The 17,524-nt window shown below is 38.5% G+C and overlaps 2 protein-coding genes across 3 annotated transcripts; both read right to left on the bottom strand.

Annotated features, from left to right (window-relative positions):
- Window positions 1-4,714: 4,714 nt before the first annotated feature.
- LOC115757938 lies at window positions 4,715-5,701 on the bottom strand. 2 transcript variants are annotated; one of them, XM_030698408.1, is made up of 2 exons: window positions 5,652-5,701; window positions 4,715-5,047 (listed from the first exon to the last, which is right to left on the bottom strand). In XM_030698408.1, the coding sequence occupies exons 1-2, from the start codon at window positions 5,673-5,675 to the stop codon at window positions 4,787-4,789; spliced, it is 285 nt and encodes a 94-aa protein (XP_030554268.1). In that variant the 5' UTR covers window positions 5,676-5,701; the 3' UTR covers window positions 4,715-4,786. The 2 variants fall into 2 exon arrangements, with proteins under 2 accessions (XP_030554268.1, XP_030554267.1); XM_030698407.1 differs by lacking the exon at window positions 5,652-5,701 and adding an exon at window positions 5,106-5,204.
- A 2,085-nt stretch (window positions 5,702-7,786) lies between these two features.
- Window positions 7,787-16,787, bottom strand: LOC115757846 (DNA fragmentation factor subunit alpha). Its single transcript, XM_030698280.1, has 4 exons — window positions 16,530-16,787; window positions 11,264-11,479; window positions 10,532-10,794; window positions 7,787-10,123 (listed from the first exon to the last, which is right to left on the bottom strand). The coding sequence occupies exons 1-4, from the start codon at window positions 16,578-16,580 to the stop codon at window positions 9,787-9,789; spliced, it is 867 nt and encodes a 288-aa protein (XP_030554140.1). The 5' UTR covers window positions 16,581-16,787; the 3' UTR covers window positions 7,787-9,786.
- Between the last annotated feature and the right edge of the window lie 737 nt (window positions 16,788-17,524).

Below are 17,524 nucleotides of genomic sequence, written 5' to 3'. Positions count from 1 at the left end.
AGTGAGCTTCGTCGAAGAGCGGGCGCTGTTAAGCGGCTGTTAACGCCGCTGTTAGCCGGCTGTAAGTGGCAGACAGGGCGTGTTTTCGCCTGTCCTAAACAAACAATGTTGTGTACATTTTAATGGGACCTAGGCCTACACACCTACCTGCACCCAGGCCCGTCTGGCCAAGCACTGCTCTCACCTGTAAAACGTTATTTATTTTTATTTTTTCGGGTAGTAAATTTGCTGGCAGCGCGGCTGGTAAATTGTTGCACTTATACGTATATATATGTAGCTACGTATTTGCGTACATATACATTTTGGTTTTGAACTTTTTTTGCTGCACTTTGTGTAAGGGCAAAGTTTATAAATGCAATAAAATAAAGTTGGCAGCTTGCAGGCAACACTCTGGCCTATGAATGCAGGGCTGCAGCTACAAGCAAAAAATATCCAGACAGGCAGTCGAAAAATGTCACTTCTGCATAATGGGGTCCTTGCAGCCACCGCAACTCTTAACGCATTATTAAAATTGTTGGCACTTTGAGAAAGTTCAACAAAGGTGCGCAGACAAAGGCGCTGATTTATGGGCTAAGACTGTCGATTGAACTGGGCGGGACATTTACATGCCGCCTCCAGTTCCGTCTCTTACTCTCTGACTATGCTAATAAGTTTGCAAAAACAAAACCTAATCTTAAAATATATGTAAATTGCCACAGGCTCAAAACGAAAACTGCATTCACCGCTTTACCATAAATTTTGCATTGTTATCATTGCAAGTTACATGGCCATAAACCTATATCTATATATATTATGTATTTAAGCCGACAATACAAAAATATTACCCATACGCCGCGTGAAATCCGAATGTAATAATTGTCACTCCGTCAATGCAATGCACGCAGCACGGAACTTGCCCGAAACTTACAGCGATTTTCAGCTGATTGACTATGGAGCTGCGTACGTGACTTTCATGAAAATCACGCGAAAACAGTAAAAAAGTTTTCTATTCAATTTCAACTTAACTTGTGTTGTGCACATTTTCCGGCTGCACAGCATGCAATAGTAAATCTATTAAATGTTCAAACCAAATTGTGGAATAAGTGGGAGAGTAATTTAAACAAGTACAAATTAAAATGTTTTCAAATAAAAAGCAAAATAATTTTTGCTTTATTTTATTGAAAAAATATGTTTTAAATTTGTAATATGTGTAAAAAATTTGTAATTGTAATATCAAACATCAAATAATATTCATAAAAAACTGGCTGTCTGAAAGTCAATGTTGACTATTATTTAATATTATATCCTTAAAGCAGAAAGATATAATAACATTAATAAGTGAGATGTTTGTCTTTAAAAATTCTTCCATCTCAAAACCTTTCCTTAGAAGTTTAAACTTTAAATTTGTTTATAAATTGTGTTGATAAAAACGAGTTGTAATTTATGTATTTAGAGTTTAATATAAATTATTTAAAACATCTTAAAAAGTTTCGATTTCACACAATATGTAATTACAGAAATTAAACTCCTAATGCTCGGAAATGAAATTTCTGAAATATGCGCATTTGCACACTTCGAAAAGTTTAAAGTGCCGAACCAGCAGAATCAGTGGACCATCGCTTATTACCGGCTTGCATGCCCTTCATAAACAATAGCGGCTTAAAGCTTGCAACGTGTTTTGCATATTTCAGCAATATGCTGACCCGACATCAAAATATTTCGCATATTTCGCACATTTTGCACATTGCATGTACATATATGTCCATATGTACATATGTATGTGTACATCTGTGTGTGCGTATGTCGCAGAGCAATAATTTCCGCTTGCATTTCCTTGCGGCAATCGAACGGCCTAATAATTTATGTGACAGCTCGCTAATTGTGCATTGGGACGTGGTGCGAACGTGTTTGCATCTGACAACCTCACTGGCAATGCATATATGAGATATAAAGTTGAGCCGCGGCAGGAGTTCGGCTGCTAACAAATTGAAATTTATGCGTCGAGCCAGCCGGTGCCGCACGTTGGGCCAGTCTCATAGTCATCATCATTTGTAGCAGCAGCAGCAGCAACAACAGTCATGCTTAATTATGGTACATGACCTTCGTCTCGTCTGCAGTTTGACAGGCATTGGGCAGTTAGATTAATTAACTCACTTGTCGTCGCAGCCGTGTCAGGCAGCAGTAACTCAAACTGTAACATACTCTAACAAAAGGTCACATACACAACGCATGTGGCGATGATTAATTGCTTTCACTCTGGCCAGCCAATTTTTTTGTACCCTGGACCCAATAAAAATTTACAAAAAGGGTATCATGGATTTGTGGAAAGACATGTCGCAGGCATAAGGAACAAGCCCTTAAAGTAATTATATTCTTGCTACACAGATGCCGAATATACCATTTCCTAGGTAAGGTGTACCGTTCCTCCCAAAGATTAATTGCTTACGGCTTTTTTTTTTTGTATTTACACACATATGAATGCCATATTAATGTCCTGAAAATGTCATAGAAATCGAACTGTAAATATAGAAGTTATTCAAGCACTCTTTTCCATAGTTTGGTAATTCGTAAAGTGATTAAGGGTGTGTGTTTTCCTCGAATGAATGAAACGGAAGCATAGTCCTCTTGCCAGTGTATCTTCCAGTCAAGCACTCCCTACAAGACCACACTTAAAGGTTTATTTTGGACACTTGCCAGGCTGGAACTCAACTTTGGCATTCAGCGGCCGCGTGCGGATTTGGTGCACTTTTGAACTTGCAAAAAAAAAGAGGAAAGAAAACAGATAAAACGGAAACGAGTGCGAACCCGACGAATACGAAAATATATTTAAATCCAAACATGAATTTAACTCCTCGGCTAAGCCAAATATTTGGGCTGCCATTCTGGCATTTAGCTACAATTGAATGAATTTAAATAAAGCGACTGCCAAAGAAAAACACATAAAATAAAAACGTTTTAATTAAATTGAAATATGTACGCGAGCGCACACTCACTCACACACACACTCACACACACACACACACGCTCGAATGCGGGTTGCCTGAACATTATTTGCGGCCTGCCCGCTTTTGGCCTGAGTTCTCACTTTCGTTTTTATGCCAGTTTTATTTTGTTTTTTTATGTTAAACCTGCAATTCAATTTAATCGTAATCGCATATTTAATTAGTTGTGCAAATGCCCAGATATTTACATATTCCCCTTTGCCTGGCATTCCACTCATTTAATTTTCGAATATTTGTTTTAACTTGTTCACAAGCTTATACTTTATGTTTATGCTATATGTTGATTTCATTACACTTAAATCTTTTCATGATACGCACTATATTTTATATCAACAACCATTTAAAAACATATAAATCAATTAAAAGTAATCTAGACGATAGAGCCTAACTTTGAAATACCCTGTACAAATCTGCACGCTGTCGTAACACAGGAAGGTGTCAAAAGGCCTAAATGAAACATTTTTGACGTGAATGTATTGTTTTTTTAACCGTACCTAAAACAAGGTAATCTATTTAGAGCAGTGTATAATATAAATATTTGTTTACGACATTCCAAATCTAAATAAAAGCGAGCTTGATATGATTCGAATTGATAACTTGTCTTGATATCGAATTTTAAATCATAATTCGCAAAGCAAATTTAACATTAAACACGTCAAACGCAGAGGTAAATTTTCATCAAAAAAAAAAATAAAAATTGTGTACCATTAAATTTATAATTTTCGTGAAAAATTAATAAGAAAAAAACAACATTGAGCCAAACAACATTGGGCATGGATGTTAGTGCATCCACGCCCTCTCAACCGAGAGAGCTGCGACCAGAATTCGCTAAAATGATGAGAATTGCTGGCGCTACACCTGCGGAAATTCGTGAAATGATTTCCCTAAATACTGTAAGTGCTTCAAATACTGCAATTAAGTGCAGTAGTAGCAATTTTGCAGCAACGACATGCACATTGACATCGACAAACTCCATCTACGCGTCTACCTACACTGTCACAACTTCAAGTGGAGGAGTGTGCACCATCCCAAATATTAACTACAAAAGTGTAGTTGCAGGCGCATCAGAAAATAATATCAATGAACTAGGAAAGTCATCAGTGAAATCACTCAGCTGGATGACGACCAAAATAAAACGTAAGCTGCCTTCAAGCTTTCCAAAAGCAAATGGTAAAAAAGGGAGGTTAATTGCATCTCAGATATCGATGGACAGACGTCTAAAGGAGATCCCAATAAACTCAAAAAACCAATTTGCAATACTGGATAATGAAGAAAACGATGATCCTACAGAGGAGGAAATAGCCCATGCCGAGGCACTGGCAGAAGAGATGGAAGTAGAGCTGAATGCGGAAAAAGAAGCCAGAGTACCCAGATCCAGGAAGCCACCCCCCATCTTCATTGAAAATGTAAACAATGTGACCCAGATGGAGGCAGAGCTTGATACAGTCATTGGGTCATCCTAATCGACTGGCTAGGCGTCTTCTGAATAGGCGCAGAATTGGAGGACTCCGAACGCGGAGGAGACTACGAAGGTCTCACCCAATAGATCTCCCAGATCGATTTATATAGTTGACACTGTAAATTTGTATATAAGACTTACCAGTAGAATAAGTAGATTGTAAATATTCATACAAATTTAATTTAAGTTGTTCCAGATAATAACAGAAAAATTAAAATAAAGCTCAACAAATAGAAAGATAAAAAAAAAAAAACATTAAACATGTAACTTCCAAATAAGAGTATATTTATTTAGCCCAAAAAAGTATGCTACATCTGTTTTGTTAAATCAAATAAGTGAATGGATTTTACGATTGTTGTCTACATCTAAACGGCAGTGTAAACTTATCAAACATGCATTTTAGAGTACAATCAAAATAGTGTACACTTAGCCGACACTCCGCCAGTTGCTCTTGTTCCAATTGCAGCATCTGCTCATATTGCGGCTGGTCTAGATCCACGTTTAGCTCCATTTGGGCATTGGCCACCTCGTTCTGCCAGTTCATCATGCAGCGCTCCATGCACGGCATGTTGGTTGAAGGACTCGGCTGCCCGCTGATCGACTCCAGCTGCGACATAAGGCGCTAGTACAGTAAAGGTCAAATGACACGACTTCTACCCGCTCACATGCCACACAAACAATAACAGCATTAAGTTCAACAATTCGTATAATTTCATGTTTGTGTTGGGCTATCACTGAAAATTTTCATTACTGACAGCTGTGTCTAGGCACTGGGCGTATGCTCATTTATGGACACTGTGCCCGCAGCTAATGCCTTTGGTTGTGCAAACAAATCAGCGAGGCAAATAAACACCCAAAGAAAAACACACACAAACAAATACACACACAGGCACACCGAAACACACACACACACACACACACACACACTGGGAGACTCCAGTGCAAGCACAGGCGACGACACAGCACTCGGATACACACAAATGCACAGGCAAATGAGGCAATCTAAGCGCTTCTTCTTGTTGTTCTTGCTGCTGTTTGCCTGCGGCACAATCTGCTGCATGATTATGACCACGCCCACAAGCCGCCCAGCGCAGCGTCGCATTGCCGCCACAATTGTTGCCGTCGCATATGTGCCACGGGGCGTATTAGCAATGCCCACAGCGGCATCTATTACAAAAAAAATTGCTGTTTATGTGCAATGCGAAACTCACCCACACACATACACACACACACATAGTCGGTGTGCAGAACACGACCCCCGCAGGCACACAAATAAACAAGCTGCTCTTTTCACATTTATTTCTGGACAAAAAAAAAACAGAAATAAAATAAAATAAAAAGCTGGCTACAAAATTGTAGAAAATTATACGCTCGCCTGTGCGCAATGCTAACGCTACATTCGATATGTTTTTACTTGGCCACGCCCATACTTCTTCCGCCCTCACAGCAGACAGCAGCAATGTGAGACATTTGACATTTGTGCCTGATGCTCTGCCATTTGGCCACTGATTTCCTCACTTGTTTGTGCACGGACCAAGATTTGGTTACTCCATGCTTCTCATATTTACTTATCCACAAGATAAAATAGAAAATATTGTTATAGTCATAGCAATAATGTGCTCGTACAGTGGGCAAAACTCGAGGTCGGGCAGAAAGCAGGAACAAAAATACAAAATAATAAACATTTACATCATGTTGGAAATTTGCGCACATTAAAGGCAAACAAAATAACTTTCTAAAAATAAAAAAAATAGCGTAAATATTTAAAATTGAGGTTAAGTAAGAAACGAACTAAGTAGTTCCATTCGACCTTTTCCCCTGCGATGCCCATGGAAGTTCCATGCTCGATTTAATATTTATTATAATATTAGAGTTTTAAAAATGAATTAAGGTCCTTAGTTAACACCCCAACCCTTTATTCATCCACTGGGATACAGTTTCCACCAATTATAAAACAGGTTTCCAATGAATATTCACAAAGACCTTTAAAATTGTATTTAAATCATATTGGAACCTTTCTGCTAACTGGTCAGTGCATTGGTGCCCAATCAATCAGTCAGTCCGTCAGTCAGTCAGTCAGTCCGTCAGTCAGTCAGTCATAACAAACAATTATATATATATTTTAATACTCACGACGCATCTAAAATTATTTCGTATTCGAAGTTTTAAGCGCCAAAGACATCTTTTTGATATTGTCCACATTGAACAAATGCGCTGCTATCGTCAACTACTCGCATATGGAGACAAAAGTTAACTAAGAATACATACGCACAGAGCACTTTTAATTTGAACTTCGCTTACTATAACATTTAATTACCGAATAACACAGCCTTTTCCATTGTGCAGCTGTTGGAAATTGGAGCTGCTTCTAAAAATGTCACATTTTCGCTTAGCGCACTTCAAAGCGTGACCCCACCGAGCATTCAAGCCAAATTATATTTAACATGGGCAGCAATTTCTAAGAATGACAGAAAAAAATGAAAGAAAAACGTGAAACGAACCACGCCCCCGTAATACATAGAATACGCCTTTTAATGGAAATGTGGCCGCACATCAAAGCAGGCCAACGGATACGCGCCCGAACTGAGCCTGAGCTCATATTTACATTTAAAATAATTTCTTTGCCAGTGTTGGCCCAAAAAATGCGACGTGTCAAGGACACAGAGCCGCCAGCAACAGCAACAGCAACAACAACAACAACAACAATAAACAACAAAACGTATTCCAACGCGAAGCTAAAAGCATATACTGCTAAAGTGGAAAAGGTTAAACGGATACCAAAGAGCCCTGGCCAAAGATTTGAAGTTCATTTGTGCGCATTAAAAATGCGAAGAGCAAATCGAATTTTGAATTAGTCCACGCCCACAATGAGACAGCGGGGGCTGCAGTTGTCGTCGGATTTGGGTCAGTTACAGGCTGCAACTCAGCTGACTGCGAGCTGTGAGCTTTGAACTGTGTTACTAGGGCAGAGTCAGGCGGCAAAAGCGGGAGCAGTAGCATATACTGGCCTGGTCTGGTCCGGCCTGGCCTGGCTTGGCTGCGACCTGGCCTCTTTTTCATCAGACGTCACACGCAACACGCGCCTTGTGACGTCACAGCTGCGACTGTGTTTTTAATGCAATTAACTGCGGCAATTGCAGGACAAAGTTTCGTCTCTCTCTCACTCACTCTCTCTGTCTCTCTTCAAAGCTCGCTCTCTTCCAAGCGCTCTTTCCCACTCTCTTTAGGCAGCGCCTATTTTGGCTGGCTTCATACGCCCTGTTGCACATGTTGCGCATACGCATAGTTGGACCGTGCAGTAAATTATATTTGTATTTGATTTGTTAATATGCATTTATTTAGGTATATTGTTGCTTGGTGTATGCAGTTACTATGTATATTTAATAATTCTTGTTTTTTTGGTATATTTATTGCTTATTCATGTTGTATTTTTCTTGCCTTTGATTTGCCTTGCCTGGTTTTCTGTATATACGAGTATAAGAGTGTAATTGCATTTCTTGTTTGCATTTATTGTTTAAATTTACTAATATTAAGTGTTTCGGTTTGCATTTAAATTCTTTACGTTTTGTGTTTGACTACAATACTTTTTGTGGGGGGTTCACTTGAAGCAATTTCAAACCTCTCAAATAATTGCTACACATAAATACAGTCAGTCTCAATTGGCTTCAACAAATGACATTTTCAATGGCATTAGTCCAAAAACAATTTTATGTGTGCGTTTGTGCTTCTTATTTAACACCTTATTCAACTAAATAATTGCTAATGGCAGAACAACATACCACCATATCAAATGTAAATATATATTTTCGATATAATTCGCATAAATAAAGAACAATGCATTCAATGATAATGATCATGAAAACCAATAACTAAAGCAGAAGAATTGTGTTCAATATCATAAAAAAGAAAAAAATATTTATGGAAAATTACAAAAGATAATTCGCTTTTCCAATTTTCATTCAAAAGGCAATTTTTTAATTTAGCCAACAAGAAACCTTCATTTACGAGTTCTAACAACTCCAAAGAATTTTGTATTATTTTATAAATTAATGAAAATATTTGTAAAAAATTACAAACGAAAATTCTTCATTACGAATTTTCAGTCAAAATACAAGTTTTTACTAATGCATATCTATCCAAAAAAGACACTTCCATTTTCGAGCTCTAACTACTCAAAAGAACATAATATGAATGCAATATAAATCAGAAAAAATATTTGCAATTTTCAATATATAAGAATGTTTTCTACTAACGCCTGTTCGACCAACAAAAACAGTTTCATTTTCGAATTCTAACTACACAAAAAGTCGTTTAATGCCTTTTATAGCCGCTACTAAGCAATTCGATTCTGTTTAACAATAAAACATTTTTGTAATATTTCTTTTAACTAATGTGAATAGTTTGATAATAATGAATATGATATTTTCTTATAGTTCCCTTTGCTTTTAATCCACATATGATATATATTTCATTTTTTTTATGTTTATTGTTGTCGTTTATTTTGATTCCTTAATTGTGTTTTTTAATTATTTCGATTGCCTTCAATATACGGGCTGACATGAAGAAGCTCTGACAAAAACTGTCATCAAACTTTTAAACATGTGCTGCTTGTTTTTCATGGTATTTCAGTGGTATTTGGAGATTGACAATAAATGGCCACAGCTTTAACATAGGGATATATTTTCTTATTATTTTAAAAACACATCTCTTTCGATCCTGAGCCTGTGATAATTGAAAATTTGTTAGAATTCTATGCTGACTTAATCTCAAGGAAATAAAATCGTAAAAGTTCAGATTGGATAAAAACCATGAAATCTTTTATAATATATATTTCAGATATTCGGGATCGCAAGGAATTTTAAAATCGGTGCTCTAGCGTAATTTAAAAGCTTCTTAAACTGTAAGAAAGTAAATACTACACTGCATTTCCTTTAAAACAAAGAATATGTATTCGCCGATCTAAAATTAAGACCACTTTATCCAACCACTACTGAAATCTCAGAACTTTTCCAACTTTAGATTGATGCCCAAAAATATGCCGCCATAATATTGATGACGATTTTGCGATGATTTTATGCTAATACGTGTAATATTTCGTTAACTTTCATTTGCTCTTAAATTCTATGAAGCATTTCTGAAGATTTTGTTACATTACGTTTCGTTTCGTTTTTATATTGTGGCATTTCGCAGCTCCTAATTATATGCTACAAATACGTGTATGTTAACCCAATGTTGCAGGACTGATTTTTCGGTTCGTTTACGTGAAACAACGTTTGATAAAATTGTGCCTTAGTTTGGCTACTCATTGGCGGCCAGGCTTCATCTAAGGCTGCCCAGAATGGGCAGTCAGATGTCGCCAGTGTTGCCATTGCCATTTGAATTGGCGTTGACCTCATTGACCTCGACAGCCGCTTCAGTGGAGCTGCATGTGGAGGTCGCCTCGGCAACGGTTATTGTAATGGTGGTATTCTGATTGTCGCACTGCACCACCTCGATGGTCCGCGTATTGCTGGTGGTTGTTGTGGTCAGCTGACCGCTCTCCGCCTCGTTCAGCTGACGCCCAATCTCACGATCAATGGCCTCCGCATCTTCCGGATAGCGTTCCGAGCAAAAAATGGCGCCCGCCTTGAGCAACTTCAGCAGATTCAGGCGATCCTCAGCATTGCGTTTGGCACAGAGCGGTCTGCAAATAGGTAAAGGGAAAACATAAAAGATATGTGAATGGATATGCAATTCAGATGTGAGGGCTTCAGTTTCATATTTATTAAATAGTATATGTTATGGGCGGAGTTGCCCGGCGTTGTACGGGCATTGTTTTTGCTCTATACTTTGGATATCTCTTTGAAAGCGAAATTTCATATAATTATGAGTCCTATATCATTTGATCCCCACATTTCTCGAGGTGAAGTGGGTTTTTCAAAGTGTGAAACAACTTTTAAATGGATTAGAACTAAGAACTTTAAGGATAAGTATGAAACCGCAACTACCACAGTAGTAAGTTGATTTTTCCAAAAGCCTTATCGGTTTGGATCATCAGTCAATCAGTCAGTCAGTCGTAATAATAAGTAGTCTCAAAGTAACTTTTACTCACCTGCCGGCATCTTTGAGCTGTTCCATAAACTCTTTGCCAGTTATATCCACCAACGAGTTGGGGTCCATATTGGAGAGCGAGTCCAAATCCGCATCGTTCATGACGGACACGTTGCACAAGTTGTTCTGCAGCTGGCCCACCAGCTGGCGAATACGCGCCGTCTCCGAGTTGTTGGCATCCGTGGTGTCGCCGTTGTCCGGATTGCCGGTGATGCTGCCATTGCCCGTGGCATTCGGCGTGGTTATGGTCACGTAATGGGTTGGCTATAAAGCATATAAGATACATTTCAGTTAAAATTCGGGTACGTGATGTTCAACTCCCGACTGAAATTGAATTATAACAACGGAAGAGTCGCGAGGCGCAAACAATAATATATATTTAAATTGATTCTGAAACCAAGTTATACAGCCATTTGACATAAATGCATAAGACATACTTTTTGGGATTATTCTTAAATGTAATTAAATTACAACAGAACTGGATGATTTCAATGACATTTTTAATTAATTTGTGCGTAACGCACATTGCTGTTGATTGAATGCAAAAGCGGAATTCAGCGCCTGAATTTACGCTCAGAATTCCAATTTCGCATCAGTTTGACTTAAATCGAGATTAAGCAAAAATAAAACTAAAGATTCTTAATTGAATTATACTATAAAAAAGCCTGCCTTAATGCAGAGTACCGAAAATAAACGCAACATCTTACTCGTTTTGCACATTTGGTCTACTCACATCGATCCAATGCTCGCCAGGAAAGACGGCCACCAGTTCCGTGTTCTCATCGAGTGTACGAAAGTATTCCTCATCGTCGATTTCGGTGCCATCGGAGTCCAAATGGATTGTTGGCTGTTGCTCACACTTGTCAAATTTCTCGGCCACCTTGGAGCGTATTTCCTCCAGGCTTGCGGCGCAAACGGCTTTTTTAATGTTGCGCGTGACGTCCTTGACCTAGCAGCCAGGCAGTAGGAGGCAGTAGGGAATGGTACAAGGATAGAGGGAATAATAAACACTTACACGTTTGCAGTCACATATGTTAAGGGCAATACACATTGAATGAATAATAAATTAATACAAAGAGATGAGCTGCTGCTGCCAGCAGCAACGGGCCTACATGAAATATTTAAGCTGGACCAAAAAGTTCAACCAACGTTTTGTTTTTTGCATATTCTTTTGTTTTGGGCCTGCCTCTTCCTGTGGCTTAATCAACTTGGCATTAGGCAGCGCCTGCAGATGGGGAATGTTTTTTGTGTCTTTGTGGCCCAGTTGCCACGCAGTTCCAACGCATACGTGAACTCATTACCAAACTCAAAGTTTGCCAACATTTTTGCTATTATGTGGGCAGAAAATACGCACACCCACACACAGAGTAGCTTAAGCTTAAGCTTAGCAACTCCTGAAAGTAGGCCTCAGGAAAGTAGGCAGGAGCTACAAACACTGCGTGACGACCTTGACGACGCACATGGATAGAGCAACAAGGATTAGAGGACTAAATGACTGGATAGAGTCAATATCTCAATATATATAATATTAATGCACATTTACCAGCCGTCTGAGTGCCCCCGTACATAATAGTAAGACCCCGTACATAATAAAAGTGTCATAAGAATCTGCAACGAATTGCGAGAGTTTTGTAAAGGTATCCCCGACGCTTAAAAGTCTATGTTATGGTTTATTCTATAGTCTACACAAGCAGCAACCTGCTTGGCTACCATCTCCATAATCTTAGAGTGGTGGCTGGAGACTTATGATGGACATTTTGACAAAGCTATTCAAAATTTCGAGGCACACACGATATTTTTCTGAATCTCTAATCGGCGAACATCTTCTTTAGCCGAACTTTTTTAGTTCAAGTATTTTATGAGTTTGTTGTTCGTCTAATATCATATTTAAGTGTTAATCATGTGACAGGTCCTTTTATAACGTGGTACGTCCTGTTGCATCGTGGGCAGAACACGCGCTAAGCTTAAAAGAGATAGAAAGTCGACAGGTTCCTCTATGCAAGAATCCCTCTAAGTTTATTTCATATTTTCTTTTTTCTTTCCATAACAAACCGTGGAGACAAACTTCAAGCACATAAAATCAACATTTCGGTGACCAACAAAATGCTTACAAATTATGGCTAAATATAACGTTTGAACCGAATAAATTGCTTTTGAACTTTTTATTTGCTGTTGGCCAACGGAAATACTATAGAACTTTTTCAACTACTTATCTGTTTTTTTTCTTGTTGTCCTAACCTCGTTATGTGAATCTTTCATGCCTCATTGGTTTTTCTACTTTTCCCATTAAAATTCAAGCTACTGCCTGGAAAATGTAGGTGAAAGGTTTTTAAAGCGGCGCTGGTTTGTGGTCAACATATAATTAAAGTCTATTACCGATTGCTGGCATCAAATGCGATCCCTCACTGCCACAGCAAATGGGGCAGCCATTAAAGTCAAATTTTCGAGTAATTTAGAAACCGAATACCAAGTAATTATGCCCTCGAGCCACAGACATAGACACACGCACACATACACATACACATGCAACAATAGCAAATCGAAAAGCCAGAGAAAAAGTGCAAATAATAGGTAAAAGAAATATTGCGCATACGTCACGTTGCCCTGTCAGCTGTCGACTGCTGTCGACTCTAATTGAGATTTATGGCAAGCGATTGCCTAATAAATAAATGACCGGCAGATCAAATACACATCGTTAGCTATGCAGGAAATGTACTGTGAATGAGAATTTTTTAGCAAGCGTTTGCCTGGTAAATAAATACATATTAGATCAAATGCTCTGCACAGAACGTACCGTAAACAAGGTTATTCTTTTTGAAACTACTTAAGAGCAAAGAGACTTGACGAAATTAAGTTGAAACGGAATAGAGGAATGCATGTGCTGTTTATAGTATTTCGCATGCATGTTTGTTTAAGTATATTTTTGTGTATTTTTTCAAACTCTTTGCGGCAGTTTGCATGCGCCGAAAACTTGAGCACAGTTTGACATGCACTCGTCTGCCTGCCTGCCGCACAAATATTTGTCGTGTTTCCTAACAAGTTATGCCTGTCAGCAGTTTAATGCAGCATACTTTTGAGCGCATGCCAGAAATACATGCCACAAGCAGCGGCAGCACAAGGACATTCATCGCTGCCTGGCTCTATTAAACTTGCATGTTATGTTAAATGGCGCCTGAGCGTTAAGGTTAAACTGAACATAAATTAGATGTGGCCAAGACTAAGAATAAGAGCGAGCGCCAGCGAGGTGGGGACAGAGGGAGAGGGTAAGTGAGATATGCAACAGCATCGGAGGCGGCCACACGGCTGCTCGGCAAATTTATCACTCTGGCTGGCGATGTGCAACGTGCAGCTGCAACGAGCCTTCATAAATAATAGAGCAGGGCGTGCGAAATGAAATTGAAGTTCAGTTTGCCTTACAACATTTTTATTACAATTACCCACGGAAAAGAAAAACCGGGTAAATGCAGAAATTCGCCTTCAGATCTCATCAGCTGAAACAGTAAGCCGAAATTCGCGAGCAAAACTCAAAGGACTGCGAAAGGACCTCGTTGAAGCGCCTGCGAATAAATTGTCTAGAAGCTTCAACATTGAAAACTTTTTCTGCGGCACTTGCTCAAAACTTACCCCAAAAATTAATCATATTAAGCCATAAACTTGGCAACAATCAAAACTTGCTGCAGCTATTGAAGCGCACTTTGCAGGACGCATTGTGCAAAGAATTCAAGAGATCAGTTTTTCGTTTATATACCCTGTATTTGAGAAAATTGAAAGAGCAAGGCTGCAAAATAGGTATCAGCCGAAGCAGCTTATATCCGGAATTTTGCTTTTTAATTGATATTTTTTATATTTGTGCAAAAACAGACGATCCTCAAACCAAACTGAATCAGATATTATAAAAGTAGATTAGTTAAAAATAATCTGTTTTCAGATAGTTAACTTTTGTTAAAGAATAAACACAGTTAAGTCATATTTAAAATGAAACTGAAAGATCCAAACAATGTTGAGGCCATTAATAGTATGTATACCTAAGTATAAGTTTAGATCTAACTATTTTAACCAAGGCCATGAACTTCGCACAGACCCAATGTTTATTGTTCTCACAAAAAATAGATGTATATCATAAAGGGTATTGGCTAGTCGCGCAGTCTCGCAAAACACTCCCACCAGCTCACTTTTGTGTTTATGCTGCAAACCACGCAACTTTTTTGGTCGATTCAATGTCGTTTTCACAGATTTTGATATTTTCAATTAGGGTAAGAAAAAAAACCAAAAGTGATTTAATTTGAAAAATAATTTAATTTACTGCAATTTCAAACTGCATTTATATATTGCACAGTATATTGATAAATAATATCGAAATTGTGGCTGCCGCGGTTGGTCGATATTTTCGAAAAACTTTCAGGCCAAAAACCAAACCTTCCTTTCAGTATATATGCCTGATGGGATTACATGCACAACTTGTCGATTGAAAACGGTTTTAATCGATTCCAAAAAATAAAAACCATGCTGAGGCCTTGACAATGCGGTAAGGAAGCAAATATTCTAATTAATTAATTCGGTATTAATGCTGTATTTATGCTTCCTTGAAATTGTTTTTTTAAACGAATTAAAGTCAAAAAAGATTCTTAATAGAACCTCTAAGAGCTGATAAACAATGTTAACTACAAGAGAGGCCAGTTTCAACTTTCACGTACCCGTTCGAGAGCACATGCCACAAGTTGAAGCTGCAACCGATCAGAAATCACAGCTTACTCAGCTGTCGCTACAGCTCAACTAGTGGGCAATCTTCAAGAGTGTCCTGGACCGCAGCCACAGGACACTCAACATGTAACACGTAACATATCCTGTCCACTGCTTAGCGTAGCTGCCAAAGTGGCACCTGTGCTTACGTGACTGCGTCTCTGTTGTGGCACCAACAAAGCGGGCACTGAAGACACATGCAGCTGCAATTGGAGGGCGAGGGTGTTGGATAGTAAATATTTGATGGGCCTAGAACGCAGATTTGAATGCCGCTGGGGAAATTAGGCGGCAAGTTTAAATTGCCGCTTGAACTACGGCTGCAAATTATGTAAATTGTTAAATATAATATTAATACGCCTGTGGCTGTCAGTGTGGGCGTGGGCGTGAGCGTGGGCGTGGCATTTAATAATTACACAGACATGTCAGCTGAGAAACTTTTTTAATGGCATTCTGCATGGCTGTCTGCGTATTTGGCTTTTAAGCCGATTTATGTTTGGCGGGATTCTGAATTAATTATTGTAATAAGCAGCGACATTTTAATGGACCCATCACACTGACAGAGCCTGGGGAATTTGTAGTTGTTGTGTAGTGTTACACACAGATCAAAAAGGACCTCGACACAAAGCGGCCACAGGAAAGTTGCGAAACATTTGTCAAAGGACGAAAGAGGAAATTTCTTTTTGCGGCTGCAGCATGGATTTACTTTGCTTTAAGCCGGGCTCTGTCCACGATAAATAAAGGCAAAACGTTCTTTAAACGGCTTCGAGTTATTTAGACAGCGGCTAAACAAATTAGTTGACAACAAAGGCGCTGCTGGCAAACAAACAAATGCCAAAGACAAACAGTTCCCAAGCGCTCAGAAACTAAAAAATAAAAACAAAACAAAAAGGCACAACAAAAGCTGAACCCCAAAATTCATGTCAAGTATTTTGCATTTGCAAAGTCAAAGCAATTGTTGTGCTCTTTTTTTTGTTTTCGCTCTCTCACCCTCTCTCCCACACTAGCTCTCTTGTGCTCTCACAAATAAACAAAAGTTAACAGAGCTTTTACTCTCTTTTGCCTCACTCACAGCAACTTGAAGTTCACCCAGTTTTTATGTGGGAATTTTTAAATAGCGCAAATGCGAAACATAGCACGCGGTTATAAACGATAACAGCTACAACAACAACTGCGACACAACGCCCAAAAAGGGCATGGCAGTGCATTGAAGCTTCAATGCGGCAGCCTTTTATTGAAATAAAAACATTTAATAAACTTACTTTGAATGGCTTTTTGGAGTCATTTGTTGTTATCTCCGTAGCGTTGGGCATTTTGATTATAATTAATTGTAATCTATACGATGAAGTAAATAATTTTCAAAACTCTTTTAAACAGTTAATGGCACATTTGCAACACTGCGCAGCATTTGTTTGATTTGCTACACTTAAATAATTTAGTATAATTTGTTTGCAACTTTTTGCACATACAATAAACTGACAGCAATTATTTATTTGTGCAAACTGCGCTCAAAATGTTTTTTTTTTCAGCTTTCCATTTATAATTTAAGCGCAGCCCGAGCTTTACGTGCAAATGGCAAAAACGCGAGCGAGCGCCGGTTTCAACTGAACTCTCTTTAACTCTGACGCTGGCTTTTATAGCTGTGGAGCAAAAGAGAGTAAAAAGCAAGCAATGGTAAATGGCAGTGATGCCAGCTTGTGAACGGTTAACTTCGGCTCTAGCTGGAAAACTGAATAAAACTCTTAGTGTGACAAGATATAAATACAGCATTAAAAAGGCCTAAGTTTTGTATTATTTATTTGAAGTAAATAATTTATTTATTTTGAAACATTTATTCAAATTATTCTTGAGTTTACTAACTGGGAGCAGAAAACTTTGCAGTACTCAGCACTGTTGATGAAATTACCGACGAGAGCAGAGAGGAAAATCAAATCAAAGCTTGCAAATAGCGCTCAAAATGTAAAACTGTGTCTCGCTCTTTGGCTGGTCCTTTAACATAACTCTGTTAACTAACACAGGTGCTTCTATGATTTTGCTAGAAATTCGGCCTAAAAGTTTATGGGCATTATTGTGCTTTAAGGCCCAACGGAAAAACAATCACATTTTAAAACTAGTTGCTAAGTTAGTTTAATATGGATCAGCCATGAGCCAACAAAGTTGTTGCCAGTCAATGCCTTTGGGTAGACCTTTGTATCCCTGACTATCCTGCCTGAGCTAAGTTAAACAGCACTTAAACAACGCTTTGCTCAACTGGCCA

Source organism: Drosophila novamexicana, unplaced genomic scaffold, assembly GCF_003285875.2.
Source record: "Drosophila novamexicana strain 15010-1031.04,08,12 unplaced genomic scaffold, DnovRS2.1 tig00000121-arrow-pilon, whole genome shotgun sequence".
Taxonomy (NCBI): Eukaryota; Metazoa; Arthropoda; class Insecta; order Diptera; family Drosophilidae; genus Drosophila; species Drosophila novamexicana.
This window is presented reverse-complemented; position numbering and strand designations above follow the sequence as displayed.

Bases quoted from the DNA above. Each gene is read 5' to 3' on its own strand.
- LOC115757938 (XM_030698407.1), bottom strand. From the start codon at position 5,156: ATGAAATTATACGAATTGTTGAACTTAATGCTGTTATTGTTTGTGTGG. The intron at 5,048-5,105 runs GTGAGCGGGTAG...CTTATGTCGCAG, and splicing joins TGTTATTGTTTGTGTGGCAT to CTGGAGTCGATCAGCGGGCA.
- LOC115757846 (XM_030698280.1), bottom strand. From the start codon at position 16,580: ATGCCCAACGCTACGGAGATAACAACAAATGACTCCAAAAAGCCATTC. The intron at 11,480-16,529 runs GTAAGTTTATTA...CCTGGCTGCTAG, and splicing joins ACTCCAAAAAGCCATTCAAA to GTCAAGGACGTCACGCGCAA. The intron at 10,124-10,531 runs GTGAGTAAAAGT...ACCTATTTGCAG, and splicing joins CAGCTCAAAGATGCCGGCAG to ACCGCTCTGTGCCAAACGCA.